This window comes from Tripterygium wilfordii, chromosome 3, assembly GCF_013401445.1.
Source record: "Tripterygium wilfordii isolate XIE 37 chromosome 3, ASM1340144v1, whole genome shotgun sequence".
NCBI classification, from domain to species: domain Eukaryota; kingdom Viridiplantae; phylum Streptophyta; class Magnoliopsida; order Celastrales; family Celastraceae; genus Tripterygium; species Tripterygium wilfordii.
Genome location: NC_052234.1, coordinates 8,768,905 through 8,789,895, shown reverse-complemented (window position 1 = coordinate 8,789,895; position 20,991 = coordinate 8,768,905). Strand labels below are relative to the sequence as shown.

General features: G+C 36.6%; 2 protein-coding genes and 1 long non-coding RNA gene across 5 annotated transcripts; all 3 read right to left on the bottom strand.

Annotated features, from left to right (window-relative positions):
* Positions 1 to 3,411: 3,411 nt before the first annotated feature.
* Positions 3,412 to 6,331, bottom strand: LOC119991841 (polygalacturonase-like). The gene is made up of 8 exons (XM_038838331.1): positions 5,520 to 6,331; positions 5,110 to 5,235; positions 4,830 to 4,997; positions 4,686 to 4,706; positions 4,389 to 4,596; positions 4,238 to 4,319; positions 3,917 to 4,142; positions 3,412 to 3,821 (listed from the first exon to the last, which is right to left on the bottom strand). The coding sequence occupies exons 1-8, from the start codon at positions 5,853 to 5,855 to the stop codon at positions 3,603 to 3,605; spliced, it is 1,386 nt and encodes a 461-aa protein (XP_038694259.1). The 5' UTR covers positions 5,856 to 6,331; the 3' UTR covers positions 3,412 to 3,602.
* Positions 6,332 to 8,054: 1,723 nt separating this feature from the next.
* On the bottom strand, positions 8,055 to 14,745 carry LOC119991819 (probable galactinol--sucrose galactosyltransferase 2). Of its 3 annotated transcripts, none has more exons than XM_038838311.1 (14): positions 14,575 to 14,745; positions 12,966 to 13,173; positions 12,219 to 12,466; positions 11,787 to 11,877; positions 11,618 to 11,666; positions 11,425 to 11,516; positions 11,186 to 11,293; positions 10,702 to 10,824; positions 9,935 to 10,487; positions 9,715 to 9,782; positions 9,450 to 9,584; positions 9,124 to 9,341; positions 8,799 to 8,887; positions 8,055 to 8,699 (listed from the first exon to the last, which is right to left on the bottom strand). In XM_038838311.1, exons 2-14 carry the CDS (start codon positions 13,154 to 13,156, stop codon positions 8,340 to 8,342), a joined length of 2,325 nt encoding a protein of 774 aa, XP_038694239.1. In that variant the 5' UTR covers positions 13,157 to 13,173; positions 14,575 to 14,745; the 3' UTR covers positions 8,055 to 8,339. The 3 variants fall into 3 exon arrangements, with proteins under 3 accessions (XP_038694239.1, XP_038694232.1, XP_038694246.1); XM_038838304.1 differs by lacking the exon at positions 14,575 to 14,745 and adding an exon at positions 13,401 to 13,590; XM_038838318.1 differs by lacking the exon at positions 14,575 to 14,745 and adding an exon at positions 13,270 to 13,382.
* A 5,351-nt stretch (positions 14,746 to 20,096) lies between these two features.
* LOC119995374 lies at positions 20,097 to 20,721 on the bottom strand. The gene is made up of 2 exons (XR_005467668.1): positions 20,626 to 20,721; positions 20,097 to 20,460 (listed from the first exon to the last, which is right to left on the bottom strand). It is a non-coding gene; the product is annotated as an uncharacterized LOC119995374 (long non-coding RNA).
* Positions 20,722 to 20,991: the final 270 nt, after the last annotated feature.

Sequence of the window (20,991 nt, the reverse complement as noted above, 5' to 3'; positions counted from 1 at the left end):
ATCAAGAGAGAACTTTGTTCAAAGCTTTCAAACATTCAAGCATCCATTGTCTACTAAAATCTCAGCTTCTTCTTGAGCCACTACTCAAGGCCTTCTCACCATTTTGCTGCTGCAAAGAGAGGGTGCTTTCACTTAAGCTCAAGGTGTTATTTCTCCCAAAATCACCTCACCTTACCTACTTGAAAATCCTACCCGTGAGTGTGTGATTGTTGTTATTGAAAGTTCTTCACTTAAATAGCTTAGTGCTAGTTGTGAGAACCTTGGCTAAAAAAACCCATTGAGAAAGTCCCTTTGTTAGGGCATATTACAAACATTGAAGTTTGAGGGAGTTCTTAGAAACCCTTGGTTGTAAAGTTTGAAGATTGTCTTGAAATCTTCAGTTTCAAGGGTGACCTAAAAACCCTTGTGAGTTTTGTGGAGCTCTTGAGAAAACCACATCCTTAGTGGAGGTTGAAAATCCTAGGTTGGTGAACCTAGGTAGTAGACGTAGGAGAAGGGTCTCCGAACTACTATAAATCGTTGTGTCAATTTTTGTTCATTGCATTGTTTGCATGTTGATTGACTAAGTGTTTAATTGTTTCCTAAACTATTTTGGTCATTGCAAGACCATGCATTAAAACTGATTTTCTGCCCTTGTGTGTTGATAATTTTCTTGAGGTTGATAATTGCATTAGTGGAGGTTTCTTTGTTAATTGTCATTAATTTGTTTAAATTGAAAAAGGGATTCCAATTGGAATTTGGGGACACAATTCACCCCCCCTCTTGTGTTAAACTCGATCCGTCAAAGTGCCCTTTATGGCTATGTGAGGACAATGTTATGTACACAATGCAAAAGATATTAAACGTATTGAAGTCATTTATTCACTTTTCGTGATTGATAATGATATTCCTTTTCCTTTTGGAGTTCCTACAGGTTGTTGTCTCTTGGAAGTTGGTACGTTGGTGGATCCTTGTTGCCTCCTAGGGTAGCATTCCTGTTGTAAGACCAAAGTAAGAAGCAAGAATTGGCAACTTCGGAAAGGAATTTTATTAGAGAAAGCAAGGGCAACAATCAATCATAGACAAATGAGAACCACATACATACCTAACTCAACACATATGAGACCACGAAGTCCATCAAGCATAGGTACAATGAATAGCATTTATATTGTCCGAAAGACCCATAAATTTTAAAGAAAGCATTGAATATATGGGGCATTATCAGAGGTGACTCTAAAAGCATGGTTTTTGTAGCCAAGCCTTATTCACAAGCATTAGATGATGATGACCCATATTCTTGCAATGCTGCACATGATTTTGCATCCACGCTATCCCACTTGCAAATCTGACAACAGCGTATTCTCCATAATTTTCAAACACTGTAGTGGCAAAATCTCTACTAGGGGGCCTGTAGAAACATATAGACAAAAGGAAAAATACCTCCATTTAGTATTTGTAGATTTGGAGAAGGCATATGATAGGATGTATAGGGAATTAATGTGATGGATTTTAGAGAAGAGAGGAGTCCCGACTAGTTATATTACTATGATTAAGGATATGTATGAAGGAGCCGTAACTTGTGTTAGGACTATTGGAGGAGTTATAGGGGAGTTTCCCATCACGATAGGATTATATCGGGGGTCGACACTAAGTCCATTCCTGTTCGTTATAGTGATGGATGAATTCACATGGCATATCCAAGGTGAGATATCTTGGTATATGTTGTTTGCGGATGATATAGTTCTAGACTTCTAGTTGATGAGACAATATCAAGAGTTAACTCAAAACTTGAAATATGAAGGCAAGCATTGGAGTCTAAAGGATTTAAACTAAGTAGAACTAAAATAGAATATATGAAATGTAAGTTTAGTAAGGGTAAGCAAGCGAACGAATAAACAATTAAACTAGATGGGAAAGAAGTAACAAAAAAATAAGGATTTTAAATATCTTGGATCGATTTTCTAAGAAGATGGTGACATAGGTGATGATATAGTTAATAGGATTAAAAACGGGTGGAATAAGTGGAAGAGTGCATCCGGCGTGTTATGCGACCGGAGAATTCCCTTAAAGTTGAAGGGAAAATTCTATAGGTCAACTATTCGCCCTACAATGATGTATGGTTCCGAGTGTTGGGCTATTAAGAGACAACATATCCAAAAAATGCATATAGCAGGAATGTGAATGTTTCGTTGGATGTGTGGTCACACTAAGAAAGATAGGATAAGAAATGAGATAATTAGATCTAAGGTAGGAGTAGCACCTATTGAAGATAAGTTACGAGAAAATCGGTTAAGATGGTATGGACATGTCCAACGTAGAGATAGAGGTGCGGCTATAGTCAGATAGGCATGCAACATTTCTTTGAAGAATTGTCTGCAGCTCGACCAGCACCTGGTTTTTTTATCTCTTCAGGTGTGAGGACTAGGTCAGTAATGCCCAGTCTTTTTTGGATATTGTAAATAATGTCCTTGTAAATTAGTCAGCTGTGTTGTGAACAATTTGTTTATATCAGCCACTTCACAGAGCAATAGCAGTGTGACAAACAAGTTTCTAAGCTCATTTGACGTAGCCCATTGCGCTGCCTCATCCATTGCCATATGCGATTCACGATCATCGCTCATTAAACCCATTGCGTTGCACGCTTCCTTAAATGTATCATATAAAACTCCTTCAATGTCATGCTCTCCACTGCCACCAAAATGTCTTCCTCCACACAAGCGAGCAATGATTCCTGCAACAACACCTACTATTGTGATCACAGCAAGCACCACCACAAGGGTTTCAATGGATCTGTGTGAATAATATTGACTTGGGGATTCATCATTTAGCCACCAGCTCTCCATGCTCACCATAAACAAGAGACCTATAGCTTTGAATGAGATGATGCTGATGGTGTTGGTATTGGTAAGAAACAAAAATATGGGTTAAGAGAGACAGTTTTGAGGAGAGACTACTACTCTTTTTTTTTTTTTTTGGTTGCTTTAAGCACTCTGCATCTTCTTTTGCTTGATTGCTTCTCTTTTTCTACTTTGGATTTTCTAGTTTAAGTTTGGTGTGACTTTTGATGTGTCTAATATTTAAACACATATTTGAAGTCCAAAGATTACTCATTTTCAAGTTTGGAAAATCTATTGATCTCCTTTCCCTCTCCCCAAGTTCGTCCTTATTGAAAAATCATATGTGGGTCTTTGAACACATGTGACCCTCCCTCCGGCCTCCCCCAATGACCAAGCATTGTCCATTGTCATTTGACAGTATCTTTGTCTTAGATATATATATGTGAGAATATATTTCAGGTCTCTGTTTCAATTGGGCATTTTGTCAGTCAACTTGTGTGCATATTCAGGTAAAAGATGAACACCTTTTAACAGTGACCCTTTTGAAGACCAAAGTCCTTGCACCTCCTGAACAGCACAAACAGGAAGATAGAATTGACCCCTTCACATATATATATTCACATGAAAGTTCTTTTTTATACACTGACTGATCATACAACCTTATTTTCTTACAAATGCAACTCTTCGTTGTATGTGTATATATATATACACCAATTAACAAATAAGAATTGTCTAATCTCCTGTAGTTCTGTATCTGCAACTGGTAGTCATGTTCTTTGTATACTTTCAAGGGCATTGTGGGGACACCACTCCATATTCAACCAAGTTAACATTGTTGCATACAGCTTCTGCTGCTTTCCCTCCTTGCCTTACTAAGCTTATATCTTCCAACACAATCCCTTGACATGGAAAGCTCTTGCTGCAGTCAAAATTGATTGCCACATCAGAAGCACTAGTCCCTTTAATGTTCTGGTACATCACATTCTTAATTTGTACTGCTGATTTCTGCAACAATCATGAATAGCAAAACTTTCATTACCCAAGTCAAAACTGGGCTCAATTGATAGATAATTATGAATGTATATATAGTTTATGGGTACCTGTTGTTTGCAAGGTTTGTGTTGGTCACAGTAGTTTTGGTCAATTATGATTGGGTTGGTGACATTGTACATTGAAATGTTTTTGAACTTAATGTTGCTTGCACTTCCAGACCCTCCCTGCCATGTCTTGATTCTGACTCCATTGGTGGTGCCAGAAAACGTAGCTCCAATCACTGTCACTCCTGAAACATACGCTTTTGAACTCCCAGACCCTAAGCTTCCAATGCTGTCAAATTCATCACCAATTCACCATCACATACTGATGTGTGTGTCTCTATATATATATATAGATTAGCACTTGTAGAATTAATTATTGGGTACCTGATTCCATGACCTGGTCCACAGGTGATGTCCTGAGCTAACACATTTTGGGACCCACTGGCAATGGATATACAATCATCACCTATAAAGAACAATCACATTAAACAGAGTAATTACATAGATATCTATGAGTATGTGTGTATGTATATACCTGTTCCTATGACAGAGCTTGTGATCTGGATGTTCTGGGTCTCAGTGACATGGATTCCATCAGTATTGGGGCTTTCTTTAGGTGCAGTTACAACAAGATTTGAAGCTTGGACATTGATGCAACCTTGGAAAGAGACATGGATTTGTTGAGCATCCTGGATTTTCAGGCTCTTCACCATCAAGTTATTGCATTTGTAGAATGTGAAAGCCTACAACAAACAACACACATTGATTATAGATCATACATATGATTGAAAATTACAAACAATTAATCCAAATAAATGCAAAATTAACGTACCGTCGGAGCATCCTTGCAAGGCTGGCAAATTAATCAAGAAGAAGAGGCAGAAAAGAACATTAATCATTGTCAGTCTCCATAAGTGTACAAATTAAAGGAAGAAGAAATGTGGAAGAAAAAAGATTTATTTAGAGTAATAATTACAAGAGATTTGTTGATTTTGCAGGAATTTTGCCACCATATCTTGCCATTGCCATTGATTGTTCCACCTCCTTGAACAAGTAAATTCTCAACACTATCAAAGACAAGCCAGTGTCTTGGGTTTTCCTTATAGTCTCCTCTGTTATCAGAAGCTTCTATGGTCCCATATATCTGAACAGCAACATTAATAAATAAATAAAAAAGAATATTTAATACATTATTAATAATTATTCTTTTCAGAAAAAAAAAGTCATGTATAAATATAAGAGTAGTGTGAGCTCACCTGAAATGTAACATCAGATTGGCATGGGCCAGAGAATGTGATGGGCCTAAGCCTATATGTCTTCTTGGGCACCACAAGAATGGCTGCTTTTGATGAACAAGCTGCTTTCCAAGCATTCACAAATGCCTGAATTCACCAACATAATCAAAAAAAAATTCAGTTAATCCTAACATCAAGACTACTAATTGAATTTTTTTTTGTACTTAATTGTGTATATATAAAATATTTGGGTGCGATTATACTAACACTAATGCACTTCTTCTTTTTTTTAAGTAAGCGGGACAGGGGATTCGAACTTAGGTACCATCAAATCGAGTATATGCGTTAACCATCTCGGTTGATCCAATTACAAATCATGAATGCATGCTAATATATTGATAATTGAGAAGGGTTTTTTATTAAAGTAATACCTGGGTATCATCAGTTTTTCCGTCACCCTTAGCTCCAAAGCCATCAACATTGACACTAGTTCTTAGAGAACCACCCAGTTTGTCAAACCTCTTAAAGCTTGAAACTTGATCATCAAAAATGGAGTTAAAAAAGGAAGGATAAGCAGCTTGAGAAGAAGAAGAAGAACCACCACCATATAAGCCAGAGACTTCATCATCATAATCATCAATTATATTACCATTAATGTAATATTCATGATGATGGATGATATTGTCTTCTTGTAAGTCATTGTGACATGAAATGAAGGGCATGGAGATCAGTAAAAAGACAAGGAACATTTGATGTTGTGAAGCCATTTGTGTAAAGGAATCAATGAATTTAAAACTTGGGATTGGTTTGGTTTGGTTTGGTTTGGTTAGTTGGGTGTGGATTGAGAGATGGAAAAAGTTGGGGGTGTGTGAATGGTTATTTATAGAGAGGTTGATGAGCTTAGGTGTCCTAATACATGACCTCTTATAGGTATGGTTTTGGAAAGATACCAGAGACTCGGACGAAATGATCTCTTTAGCTCCTCTCTATCTATGACTTTTGCTCCATACACGCATGCATATGTGTATATACAAACTCCCCTCTTTCATGCATACACAGATACACACACGTAAGCGTATAAATATATATGTGCCTACATGCACTTTTTAAAAAAATCTAGCACAATAAACGTTCTTTCAAAATACTATATGGTTTCAGTTTGTTAATATCATGCTTAATTCAATCAAAAGCTAGTATAGATAAGGTATAGAACATGTAAAATATGGATATATCAGTTCCCATCATGAACACAAGACATCGTTTGGCGTTCGAGATTTTAATCACAAATTATATATATATATATAATTAAAATATTTTTTTTTTATTATTGTTGGATTCACAGAATTAGCAGTAACCAACAGCTTCTTGTTGCAATGCAGGAAAAGCAAATAAAAAGGTTTTTTTTTTCTTTTCAAAAGTATTAAATTCTTATAAGTCACCACAAAATATTTATTTTCTGGAACACTATCCGAATTCCTATATTTAATTATTTATTTTTTGTCCTAACTCATGCAACAAAAGTGCATGATTCAAAACACATGGAATGTTATAGTTTCCCCCTCTCTCTCCACTTTATGAGGGTATGATCAATATATGTAATAAAAAATATATATATAGTTTTCTGAATATGTACATATGGAATTGTAGTTTACACTCTCGCCCGTTTATTTATCAAGGAACTTACGTGATTTAAGAGTTCGATTACATAATTACTCAGTGGAAATTCACTCTGTAGTGGAAAGAGAATTTATCAGCAAATTGTAGCATATTTTCATCAATGAAAATTATCTTTCGCTAAGATTTTTTAATGCACACTAATGCATATGTAATCAACAAAACACGAAGGGCCATCCCATGTATATGTGTGTGTGTATATATATATATAAGCCACATTTCATATTGACATATTCGAAGCACACGTGTCCTTGGAATTTCCACACGTGGGATATGAGAAGATTATTTTATAATTAATAGTTGTTATGAATACTCTGGATCTTGATTCCTTGAAAATAGCTAAGAGGTCACGCAAAGAATAGATCAGTATTTATCCATTCAAACCATATGCAAATAATTTAATTTAAATTTCCCTTTTTGAGGAAAACATTAGTTTCTTACCATTCTTCAGGAATTTGTTCAAGATAAGTAGCATAGGTGGCTTAACTTAATGTTGTAATAATTAACGGCTATTATAGTATTTTTTTTGTGTAGGGTAGGAGACATTAATTATCTTTGACTTTGATTAGATCTCCAAATGTTAGTTTGGCAATGTTAGAATTAATGATGAAAATGCAAAGAGTTTACATGGTGCACTCATTGGATTATGTCTCTCCTTCCCTCTCATTATGTCATATGATTATGGGGTGTTATCTATGATTATCTTAATCCAAAGACTTTGGAGCTCCTCCTCCTCCCCTGGAAAGGGTGTTCCTTGATTGTACACAACTTGGTAGTTTGGTACCCCTCTGTAAGTTGACACGTGGTGCTTTTGTGTCTTGTGATGACGATTGTCAATTTATCTTTTGTGGTCAAAAATAAAACAGTATGGCCAAAATCTGGTCAGACTCGGAATTCAGATCAGTAAAAGAGCAAGAGATACTATAAATGTTTAAGACTTGAATGGCTGCATTATGTTGGATTTGGTCAAGTTTGGTAGCTAAAGAAACAAAGAGTTATGGGCCTCAGAAAAAAGAGAGTTATGGGGCCTCTTATAGGCCCAATCTTCATAGCCCATGCATGTTACTAATTGAAGCAAAGATCCATAACAGTCAAAGCCCATCAAGCCATCGAGTGCTCAAAGACTTGGCAGGAAAATTATTGGGCCGCACGCATAGAAGAGAGAAGGGTTCGGGCCCTTCGGTTCAAATAAAATCCAGTATTGGTTCTCCATGTATAGAATTGATGAAGCTTCAGTGCTGCTAAAACTAAACCATCACCTAAACGCCGCGTCACCAGTTCAAGCAGAAACAAGAGAAAAGAACTTATCTTGGACTTTAAAAAGGCCATTTTTATTACTGCAATTTTTACATAAGAACCAGGAAATACAAATTCAGAGAGGGCATTGTTATTAGTTATTACTGAGAAAAGCAGAAAACCGCAGCGGCAGAGGTTAAGCATCCGACTCTCAAATGTGAGACTCCCTCACTTCTATCTTGGAATATATAAAGACCATCACTTGGTGTCATCCCGCCCAAGGGGACAATACCCCCTACCCACTCTCGATTAGCATTATCTAATATCACAATCTGGACAGTTTAAACTTGGATCTCAACAGGCCATCTGTACATCTCCTCCTCTGGCATTGGAAGAGTGAGGGACAGTAACCCAGTTGCAGGGTCATAGCTGAACTCGGTTTCAACATCACGTACACTGCATTTCAGTGGACGTTGAGAAGAGTAAGCACCAAAGCGTCCACAACCCCGGACCTTGAGTGCAATTGTCGCTGTGGGTGAACGCCCCTCACTCAGTGGAATTGTCATCTCAGATGAGACTTCACCGTCAAAGAGCTCTGGTTTCTTTTCAGCTATATGAATGTCAAACTGATCCACAGCACCACCAGAGTTGAACATATCAAGCAGGCCTATTGGTGCAAAGGAAATGTTCGCAGTGATGTCCTACACAAGCAAGAAATAAATCAATTAGCAAAAAAAAAAAAAACCATATTTGGCATACAGAATTTTTTAGGATAACAAATGAACTTGAGAGCAACTCACCTTGACTGGGCAAAAATGGAAGAGTTCATACTCCAGAACCTTAAGTGTTACGGGCACCGAAGAGCCTTTTGGCAGCTGAATCACCTCTCCTGAAATTCAAAGAAGACATTGAAACTGTCGAGCACATTCCAAATTTCCCAAAATTGAAACAAAGAAGAAAAAAAATGATTCCACTAAATATAAGAAACATCCACCTTTATCAGAGTAGTAACAGAGTATAGTTTCTAACTTAAGTTACCAAGTAGTTGATTAAGCCTTGCCCTCACATGTAGACAGGCATTTTGACCGACTTTCATGTAGTTGTAACATGAAATAATAGAATTACCCGATCTGTAAGCATAGACTATTGTCTGCCCTTCCCAATCAGCACCAGCAAGTTGAGCAATGACATCAACATCAGTGGCACGGACAGAACCTGTCAGAGTACCAGGAGATGTATCATGAATGCGGATCTTCTTCTCGACCTTGCACCAACCAGCACCTTGACAGTTGAAAACCCCAACAACACCACTGCACTTGTTTGCATTCCACAGCTTCAGCAAGCTGCAAAGTATAAAGATTCGGAAGGATAAAACAAGCAAAAATCAGATAAGTCATGTCACATAAACAGGTTTCCTTTAACATGGAGGGGAACAGCAAAAAATTATCAACCTGGTCCCATCTCTAGCAGGATCAGCAAAGAGACAATCACGAGTGGGTCTGCCAGGTAATTGGGCACGAAGAACTGTTCCATCAGGAAGGACTATCTTCTTCAAAAGTTCGAAGTTGTGGTTGCCAGGCTTATCACTGCATAGAAAAACAAAAGGACACACATACCAATTAGAACTCTTTAGCTGCATTTTCACGTCCTTAGCATTAGTATTGGCAACAATGACATCAGAGGATAAAAAACGGAAACCAGCCTCAGCATATTTACCTCACGTAGATTGGACACCCACCAATAGCACGAGCTGCAGCATGATAATCAGCAGCTGGATGCAAACTCTGGAAATAGGGAAAAAATAATGTGAGCGAAGTCATTTAACTTCAATCAAATTTAACTCTAGCAGGAAACGATCAATTAATGGACCGTGCTAAAATATAATGGTTAGCACACAAAATTAAGTATATGGCGTAATTTGTTCATTTTCACTCACATGGAACATATCCCAGTCAGGTTGCATAAATTCTCCAAGGAAGAGAGTATTATAAGCCACAGAGGAAATGTGAATGGTGTGGGAAGCAGGGTCTCGAGGATAATAATCATCAGAGGCTCTCACTACAGCCGTTTGCTTGGCACTATAGATTCCATCGGTGTTATGACACATGCAAGAAATACAGCCATTGTCGGAGAAGTTGCGTGCAATTGAAGCTTCCAGACCTTGCATGTAAGCACGTGTGAGAGACACTCTTCCACCGTGACCAGCACCAAGAGTCTCAATGATGTTCTGGACATCAACTTTTACTCCATCTACTCCACAGGATGCCAAGTATGAATGGAGCTCATTGTAGAAGTTAAAAACTTTCCTTGGATGAACCAAACCAAGCCCATGAACAGCTAGGCTATCCATTACAATGTCTGGTTGGTTGCCTAGCACACCAGGGGATGAGACTGGGTATGCCAATGCCGTGTCATAATGCTCCATGCCAGCAGCTGCAGGTTTTACACCTCCCCAGTAGCCAGCCAGAGCATGCCATACATACACATTTCTGCATGACAGAAGATATTGAAATTATATGAGCAACTCATCTCTCGTAACAACAAAATTTCAAGGCCTCTTTCTTGGAATCCTACTATGATCTTCACCACTTTCCAACCGAGTGAGCAATGTAGACAGCTTTCAAGTTGTATGAGACAATCTATATGAAAATAAAGTACTAGTGGCAGAGAAGCAAAAATTTACAGAAGACCTAGATTACTTACTTCACATTGTGACGTTGCTTTGCATCCTCCACAACATGCTTCAGTCCTGAGCTCTGCTCATTGTTTTGTCCATTCTTCTGGAATTTGGAATTCTCTTTGATCCCAGTAAGCCGACTTGCAAACCTGCCAGGCATTATTTGTGAAACTATCAGCCAGTAACTATCTCATTAAGAAGGCTACAGCAACTTTGTTTTCTCCGTATCAGTTTTTTTTTTTTTTTTTGCATATCCATTTATGATTGTACAGTTCGATGAGTTTAGATAGCATATACAAGCTCAAGAAAGCAGCCATAAAATGATGATAAATCAAAGATTGATTGTTAATTGCTGAAATGAATATTTGCTCTTATGCTTCTAGAACATTTAAGTGAATGGAGCTCTCCCAATAATTTCCAAATTTAAACGCAAAGAGATGGTTAAGCCATGAGATATGTAGCAAGTCTATGGCTGTGCAAATGAAATAAAACAAGATCGAAAAATCTTACTGTGCTCCTTCTTGTACAACACATTCAGCTTCCTTCTCTTTCTTTTCAATTTGTTGCCAACCATCATCTATGATCAAAAATCGTGGAGGAGTTCCTCCCTTCGATAAGCTGAAATTATATAAGAAAGAGCTGTTCAGTCATTCCATCCCTATCATAATATAGCTACAACTCCTAAATTTTAAATTTAATCCCCATGTATTTAAAGAGCTAGACCACCATCAGCTGCAATTCTTAATTACCTTGCAAGGCCGTCTTCAACACCCTTGGCTGTGACATCTGTGTAGAAAGCATCCCATGTGCACCAGCCAAACCAATCAAGGAAAGAAGGCAACTATACAAACCCAATAAGACAGAAAAATAAGACCCGCGCAAAAGGAAAACCAGGAAATAATAAAAAATAAAATGCCAAAGATAAAATAGATGTTTCTTCACCTTCTTCTTCTCACGATGAAGAAAAGTTTGCATATGTTTTTCAACAGCCCTGTTTTGCATATAGGGGTTAGATATTTCAAAGATTTTTTATACATATGAATTATAAAAAATGAGATTACTATAACAGCTGGAAGGCAAAGAGGGTGTACTCAAATTGTTGAAGACTTACTTGACTGCCTGGTTGATGACTTCAAAGGGGTTGGGCCCAGCATGCATGTAGACAAGGTAGAGGCCTTGATTTGTTTCAACAGCATTATCTCCTGCAAAACCGAATCATACACCAAAAACAAATGTCGTATCGGTTTTTGAACTCGACCCTTTCCTACTTTTTTCTTCCCCATATGCCATGAAATCCTTTAGGTTCTATTTGTTGGTATGGGGAAGTAATTGATTGATTTCTCCAGCCCTGATGGTATTCGCATTAATAACAGCTCCACCCCAAAATTTCAGATGGTTAGCCTCCTTCATTAATGGCCAGCGGGATGGGACTGAATTAACAGAAGATAATGGGACTGAATTAACAGAAGATATGGCAAAGAAATGAACCGATGGTGTGTTAACCAACACCAGACACTTTTATGGATGACCATAACCTACTCACCACTCTCCATGCAAATCTCTAACCCATTCTTCTCGTTGCCTTGCAGAGCAGCACGAAACTGGCCCTCAAGGAGAGGAAGTACAACTGTGTAAATAGTCTGGGAATCATCTTGGTCGACTCCTTCGCCTCCATTCTTGCTCTCAATGAGCATGAATTGAGTCTCCAGAGGAACATCTTTTCCACATTTTCCCATTCTCTGTGTCATCCACCATAATTTGAACCGGAAGCAGCATATGAAACGGAGATCCCTGCAACCAAAAACCGAAGTGAGAATCTGTGGAAACTTTAGCACATCTACTACCTCATTGAAGTACATACATAAACTGGATAGGAGGTGGGTAAACTCGACTAGATAACAAAATTGAATCAAGAAACAGTTGGATCACTATATGAATCTATTCGCTTACTTGATGCACAGCCCCACAGAGAACATAAAATTCATTAATTAAATACAATAACAGTATATTCTAGTGGTAACCTCAATAATTAAACAATGACGAGAGAAAATATCAAAGTCAAGTTTCACAGGTGGGGGCTAGCCGGAAGAGAGTTTGATGAAAATAATCGTGCTTTTGTACTATTGTGCTATATGACTCATCTAAAATAACATGCTGTAATATGGTCACATATTTGATAATATAAGTGCTCATTGTTGACTGGAAGGCAAATATAAGTTGTTTCTGATCCTATGAAACAAAACCTTCTCAGTAACCACCAAAATTATAAGAACAAGGAGTTGGTGCTTACTCTAAAACACCCATCGGAAAGACGTGGAAACTTTTGCTGTGAGATGCAGTAGCACCAATGAATGCACCAGGAACAAGCCCTGCCCCTGACCCTGGGGTCAAGACAATATTGTCTGGCACTCCAGTGAGGATGGTCTTGCCGTGAACCACCAGCTTCCCATCGTTGATAGAGATTTTCGGTGGGACGGTCATTGTCGAGCACCTGATTACTGCCCCCACAACAAGAAGGAGAACAAACATCAGTACCTTGAAAATTTAACTATCGAACAGATAACATGCGCAACAGCCAAAAAAATGAAATTCACCTCAGAATCCAATAAAACCAAAGAAATCGACATTCAGGGAACAAAAGCCCTCCATTCATCATCACATAAAATGCTCAAAAATTGTCCAAAAAAGAAAAAAAAATTTGGGGAAAGGAATTTGGTTTAGGAACCTAAGGGTTTTCGGTTTCTCGGAAAGCTTAAGCGTGCATTAGGGTGACTGCCCCGTGGTTTCCACGAACAAGGAGTAATAATCCACCTGAATTGCTGTACTGATGCAATCCTTAGCATTCTCAGTTCTCACCCAACCGAATTTTAAAAAAAAAGGAAGGGAAAGACCACAAAAAATGATTCGGAAGGTATTTTTTCAGTTTCTATGAAGACGCCCAATAAATAATCTGTTAACGAGAAAACGTCGTCAGATGGTCCAATAAAATAAAACATAATAAGAAAATAAAACTTGCAAAAAAAAAATCATTTTTGAAAAAACAAAAAACAAAAATGCGGTTCGATGCTCTCTCGCAATTTTCGCGACAACACAGAATGTCGCCATCGCTAACTTCCTTTTTTTATTTATGTTTCTTCCGCCTTTTATTTCTCTTTGTAATTGTATCCAACTCTAACGATACATGATCAAGCCTTTACGAAACCGCGTGAAAAATACTGCTGTATTCCAGCTCATCATGGTGGCCTCGGATTCGGAGAGTTGCCAAAACAACACATGAAAGTGTGCAGGGGACCCCTTGTGCTGCGCCTTTCGGCTTATAACTTACGAAAGCAAATTTTTCTGTCTCGACTCTGGAGATTCGTAACGAAAAATTAAAGGAAATAGGAAATTTGATTTTCTTCAAAAATGAAAAATGAAAAGAGAAAGGTAAAACTGACTCCAACGACAGCAACAAAAAGAAGGTACACGACGAGAAAAGGCTTTCAGAAAACTTTCTATTTAACGATTAAGACTTTGCGGAAAACACGATCAATACTGCGAGTTGGAACTCAGAACTAACTAAAACAAAACCGAACAGCGATCTGAAGTTTAAAAGGCTAAATATGCTGGAACTGGTTAAATTCAAGCTTGAAATGGAGAAGATATCTCCGATCTGAAGTTAATAATGGTATAATCTTTCCTGGAACTCAAAACAAGCTGATCTGAAGAAAAATCAGAACATTAGTCATGCATGTCGTCCTCACTCCTCAATAAGAAGTTTGAACAATTTAGTAAATTTTAACAACCGCAACGGTATCTCCGTATCTCGTCGGCAACAAGAATCCTTGACAATTCTCTCGTAAAAATGAACGGCAACAACAAAAAAGCTTAAGCACAGAACCGCCACACCAAAAACTCACCAGTACAAGCCTTGCCGCCGAGAGAATATACTTCGAAGCCTTAATGAAGAAGGAAAGAGCTCGATAAAATCAAAGAAAAGCGAAATCACTCAGAGGAGAACACAATTACTTCGTTCAGAAGGGAATGATGTGACTACGCTTAACGCAGGAAACAATGGATCGTGAGGCTAGTAGGAAGAGCCCGAAGGGTTTATATACCCTGTTGGGCGTTAAAGGTCGAACAAGTCGAAGGACAAGATCATTCCACGATCTTGCCACGTGTACATATCGTAATTGAGAAGTTTAGAGAGTTCTCGGAAATCATTATAATTATTATCGTGATTAAAATAATTGGAGATATTTTTGTTTTTAGGTAAACAGTGTCCACGTGCACAAGAGGGTAAGCAAAAGAAAATCATGTCGTGCTCCCACTTGAGCAGGCATGCAAAGTAGTGCCTTGTTTGGAAAAGCATGTAAATTAGTGACCATTTTGTTTATAGAAAAAAAAAATAGTGACCATTTTATGTAATATAGATTAATTATCATATAATTATCTTGGGTCTCTAAATCTATAATTAAATTAACTCTAACACCATGTAAAACATCATTCTTCTTGGCTAATATCTTAAGTTGCTAATAAGTAAATTAAGTTGATGAGAGAAATGAATCTTAATCGTTTATATATTAACATTATTATCAAATCTAATCAAGCAATGTTTAGCCTACAAGCAAAAGGTAATGCTAATTATTTTGATAAGAACCAGCACTTGGGGTTGCTATGGAATATGATTCTTTTGATTATAGGAAAAGATACTCCTTCCTCCACCAAAATTATTCAATATTCCATTACAACGTGCCTCTTTGTGATTAACACGATATTAACACGTCTTTCTTTGTTCCTGCAAGTTTTGAAATTCGTTATTTATGTCACAATCTAGATCTCAAATGTTAACATTTATGTCAGACAGATTTTTGCATACTGTAAGTTTTGAGATTCGTTATTTATGTCACAGTTTGGATCTCAAACGCTAATGTTTAGGTTAGACTTTTGCATCGACACTATGAAACCCATTTTTTATCAAAGCACAATATTCGTAGCTCTTTTAGAAAAAATAATTATAGATAATTTTTTTCAATATTAGTTGATGAAGTTATGTTCGACATATCCTATAGTCGCTTGCTCTTATAAATAAATAGATCAATGTGGTATGAAAATTGAAATGGAATTCGACGCACGTCGATATGCCCACGAATATATGTACACTTGTGTATTTGGAATATTGTAGCAAAAAATGTGAATTGATTCTTATGTTACTTTAGGTTACAAGAAATAATTGACAATACGTTGGACAATTAATCAAAATTAAGAAGACACCCCTTGGTTAATTTTATTTATTTATACATAAAAACAGAATTATATAAGTAACATAGAGGCAGGGGCGAATGCAGCTAAGGCTCAAATTTTGAGAAAAAATTACCATATATGCTTCTAAATACCCAAATCTTAAATTAAATTCACTTATTTAAATTTATTTAATAACTATATATATGTATGGTTAATTTAATAATTATTGATTGATACATGTACACTCATCCAAGAGAACAAATATTGATTGCTACACATTCGTACATGATAAAAGATTTCCACTCAATGAAAAATCATCTAGCACAATTTAAACGATTCTTTATTCCCGATCATTGTTCAATATATAGATTTTGATGTGTAATTTAATGACTATATAAATATTTACTTAATGTAATAATTACATAGATATTTGCTTATCTACAGTCACTTTTCAGTATATGTTCTAAAAAAAATTCAAAGGCGCTGCCCCAGAACCCCCGTCAACCTTCAGCTTTCTTCTTATAAATTCCTACATCCCAACTAACCAAGCTCACCCTAAATTCATTTTCTAGATCCACCCCTACATAGAGGCATTTATTGTGTATATCTTTGTCATTGTTTAACTTAAAATTAAAACTATCAACGAGATGTGACTCGATTGATAAACGACTGAGTTAGACATATGTCTGTCCAAAATTTGATTATAATATGAAACACATTTCTCAATGATATTTTAAAAAACAATTAAAATTAAAATGTCAATCATGGATGTAAACGACAAATTAGGATCCAAATTTAGGTCTAGGTCCATGATTTAACAAAGGCGTGGCCCACTCACAGCTCAACACATACGAGGTTCCACGTCAGAACCGCCAAGAGAAATCGATAATAAGTTTGCGTGGTCGTATTTGCCACGCGTCGACTTGCTTATCTGGACAAAACGAGAAAGGTCTTACGAGGAAGGTCGTATTCGCCACGCGTCGACTTGCTTATCTGGGCGTGGCCACCAATGGTAGGTGATGAGGTGGTGAGGTAATAGCGTATGGGATTAGAGGTAATAGCGTATGGGATTAGAGAGGGTGAAGTAAACGTTTCGGTCTTACTTAATCTCAAGCACGTGTGGGTCCCATCCACGTCGGATCTGACTGTAAGACATCTCCTCGGCAGCTGGAGGTCAGATAGAAATTCGCGTTTCACATGAAAAAGTTGCTGACTTCTAGTCGTTTTGCTCTGTCTTGTGAAAACTATAAGCTTAAAAACTGTTGTCAATATCAACAGTGGAAGCCCGGGGTCTGCTGTAATTTTATTACAGCAACCCACTATAATATACTTTTTTGATATTAAAAATGTTTATTTTTATTTTTAAAAATCATAAATATGTAGTGTTCATCGTAACGAACACAACGATATATTTTTTGTTAAAAACAAAAATAAAATTCAACATGAAAAACACACAACAATTCTATACCATCGGATATAAACTCAAAATATTCAATGTTTTGATCACGATAAATTTGATTTTTGTTTCAAACAAAAAATATACCGTTAGATTCGTTATGAAAAATACTACATATTTATGGTTTTTAAAAATAAAAATAAAATTTTTTGCTATCTATAAAATACATTACAGGTGGACCTGTTGTAATAAAATTACAGCAGGTCCCGGGCACCCATCAACAGTAACCATTGATATTTTCTCTGGAGACAAAAATTTGACGGTTGAAGACCATGCACTGAATTGACGGTTGATATTTTCTGAATTGTCGATATTTTCTGTGTACAATGACAAATATTATCACGCATGCTTCAATGTTGGGATAAATACCTTCAATATTGGGATAACTATCAGGGAAGCCCTTGAACTTTAAAAAAATATCAATTGGACCCCTAATCTTTTTTTCGAACTAATCAAACCCCTCAACTTAAAACAATGATCCAAACTAGTCATTTGCTCTCTTTTTCGTCTTAATGGTGCTGGCGTTACCATTAATTGCTGATGTGTAATTTGACGTGACAAACACGTGGCATTGATCAATGAAATGTTGACATGTCATTATTTTTAAATAATTAAAAAAGAAACTTTCATCAAAATTGACATCATTCGAACCTTTTCCCTCTCTGGCAACCTCCATCTCCGGTGACCTCAATCTCCAGCGACCATTTTTTCTTACTTTCTCAACCTTTCCCGCACTGCCTCAGCAAATCCTAACATTTGGTTTCTGGGAATTACCATTACTTTGAGAGCAAACTCTAAATAGGTTCAAATGGTTTGAGAGCAAACTCAAAATCTTTCAGATTAGCATTTTTTCATTCCCATTTTTCAAACCTGAGCCATTTTCTTCCATTCCAAATCATAGATAAACTAAAAAACTCAAAATAGGTTCAAAATTTCAGATAAGAAAGAGAAGTGAGAGAATGGACTCCATATATTTAGTATTCAATCCGCTCAGAGAGTCCTTCAAAGACAGTGTCCACCTTATAAAGACGCGCCACAGGCTCAATCTCGAAGGTATAAGAGTATTTGCACACGCTAGATCTCGACCATTTTTTCAGATCTGGGCAGATGCTTGTTTTAGAGGAGGTTTTGGGATTGACGGCGGCAAGAGGATGGAGAAGGAAAGAGAGATAGGTTTAGGGTTTTTTTGTTTTTATTTTATTTTATAATTTGTCATGTCAGTAATTATAAATATTTCTAATTTTTAACAAAATAAATACATCTCAGAAAATGGTGTCCACATCAGACTATTTTAACGACAAAATGGTCTGAGAGCTAAGTGGACATTGCTTTAAGTCAAGGGGCTTGATTGGTCTGAAAAAAGATTAGGGGCTCAACTGACATTTTTTTGAAAGTCCCAATATTTTATACAATACTTGTAGGCTTTCATTTAATTTATTGCCCATTGTTGACTTCAATATTGGCACCATTAGTTGGATGATTTTTTTTTTAAAAAAAGTACATACTATATAAACTTATCTTTTAAGATTTTATATCGAACGTCGAAATAACAAAGACGTTATTCTCGATCATAAAAAAAAATATTTTATAAAAATCATAAAGGAAAGGAAATGGTACTTTGATATAAAAAATAAATAAAAGGCTATATAATCGGCCATTAGGTCTAGTTTTGCTGTCTCTATAGTGTAGGTTTAGACATTATTGTCTTTGATCAATTTAGATGGAGAGTATAAAAAAATGAAAGATTAAAAAAAATTATTTGTTATAACTAAATTTTCCAAGCTGCGGGATCCACCATTGAAAGTAGTTTAAGCGTACTGTACGTAGAATAACCTGGCACTAGCAATGGCAACCGTTGAGGGTGATAACTGATAAGAAATCCAAACCAAAAAATAAAAAATGAAAGTGGTAAAAGCTTTCAAAAGAAGGGATGGGGCAGCTGTGGATTATACTATAACCAATGGTTTTGAGGATTAATTAATTAATTGATCATACAATGATGATGTTGATGCTTAAAAGGAATGGCTCCTATTAGGTGTTCATGGTTAATTAATTAGTCATTAATATTGTCCCTATCTAGGAGAAAAGAACAACTGCTTTGGACAATTGGACATCAACTTTCTAGCTTTCTGCACCTCCACTAGTACTGCTGATGGTTAGATTTTGACTGCTTTTGCATTGTGGGTCACACTTTCTATTTTCTATAATGATAAACAATTACATACCAAAATAACATATTAAGCGGACAAAATAAAATTAGTTAAAGTAACCCAAATAGTTATAGTCATAAAAACAAACATATTACAATTTGACAAATAACAAAGAAATTACAGTATTACATATATTAATTTTTTTTTAAAAAATTGAGTGGGGTCACTTGACCCCACTTTACCCTTCTATCTCCGCCCCTGATTTGAAGTAGTGTATATATTAGTACTTTTTTGGCAAAACTATATTTTTTGTCCCTCAAATATATACCAGGTTTCACTTTTGCTCTTAAACTATTTTTTTGATCACTTTCGTCTCTCACCTATCAGAATGTACTCTGTTTGTCCGTAACGTGACAAAGTCAATAGTCAAATCCTACATGTCTCCTATGTGACACGCCGGAGATATCTTACATGAACAAATAAGCAAAATTGTAACGACATGTCCCCTAAACTATCATAATGTACATCATTTTGTACCCGAACTAATGCAAAATCAGATAATTCTGTTCATATAAGAACCAAAAACAACAAATTACACAATACATCATTGAATTACATCAAACATAACAGTCTCAAATCATTAAAACAGTCTTCAGCAGAAGCACGATCCCAGATCATTAAGCATACATCAACAAAAACTCACTAAGAATACAAAAGCAACCACTTAAGTCATCCAACAGCCCTCAACTACTACACCTGCATCTTCACTCTTTGTTCATTGACGTTGTTCCTCTAACATTTGACCTAACCCCTGCAACAGCACCTATAGACCTCAAAGCTCCACCAACAACCTCAGGTATTATGTTAGTAGTAGTTGAGCACTCATTGGTTCAGTAGTGGCGTCTGCAGCATGTCTTACACAAGTCCTGCCATTATGCCCCTCAAGGCCACACTTTCTGCACCTCATCGAAGTGGAAAAAAAGGGCCAAATTGGAGAAATCGAAGAAGAAAAATGGAAGAAATTGAATAAAAAAGGAAATCGAAAAAGTGGAAATCGTATATAATTTCATTACATCGCACAGAATAGGAGAAGAAGAACGAAAGGAGATACTTGTCCAAACCTTTCAATCGACCCGATGGAGCTGGTGGAGGCTTTCTAAAGCTGAGATTAGGGTTTGTTAATGTAAGATTTGGGAGATTAGGGTATTTGAAATTTAATACACGTGGAAGACTGGAAGATAACTAATCTCTCTCCTACGTGGATGTTGACTCAACAGTCCAAATATCCAAATTAAGCCACCTGGAATGCCAAATCATATTTTCCCTTCACCAAAGATATTTTAGGGACAAACAGAGTACAATCAGATATGTGAGGGAAGAAAGTGACCCAAAAAGTAGTTTAAGGACGAAAATGAAACTTGATGACTGATATATAGTTGAAGGACAAAATGTATAATTTTACGGGTACCTTTTTTTAAGCATATATG

What these genes read in the sequence shown, in the direction of transcription:
- LOC119991841 (XM_038838331.1), bottom strand. Translation starts at nt 5,855, where the DNA reads ATGGCTTCACAACATCAAATGTTCCTTGTCTTTTTACTGATCTCCATG. An exon ending in GAAAAACTGATGATACCCAG is followed by an intron (nt 5,236 to 5,519) that starts GTATTACTTTAA and finishes TGGTGAATTCAG; the next exon opens with GCATTTGTGAATGCTTGGAA. An exon ending in GGACCAGGTCATGGAATCAG is followed by an intron (nt 4,143 to 4,237) that starts GTACCCAATAAT and finishes TGAATTTGACAG; the next exon opens with CATTGGAAGCTTAGGGTCTG.
- LOC119991819 (XM_038838304.1), bottom strand. Translation starts at nt 13,518, where the DNA reads ATGCTAAGGATTGCATCAGTACAGCAATTCAGGTGGATTATTACTCCT. An exon ending in GTTGTACAAGAAGGAGCACA is followed by an intron (nt 10,825 to 11,185) that starts GTAAGATTTTTC and finishes AATGCCTGGCAG; the next exon opens with GTTTGCAAGTCGGCTTACTG. An exon ending in CTGACTGGGATATGTTCCAT is followed by an intron (nt 9,783 to 9,934) that starts GTGAGTGAAAAT and finishes CCCTATTTCCAG; the next exon opens with AGTTTGCATCCAGCTGCTGA.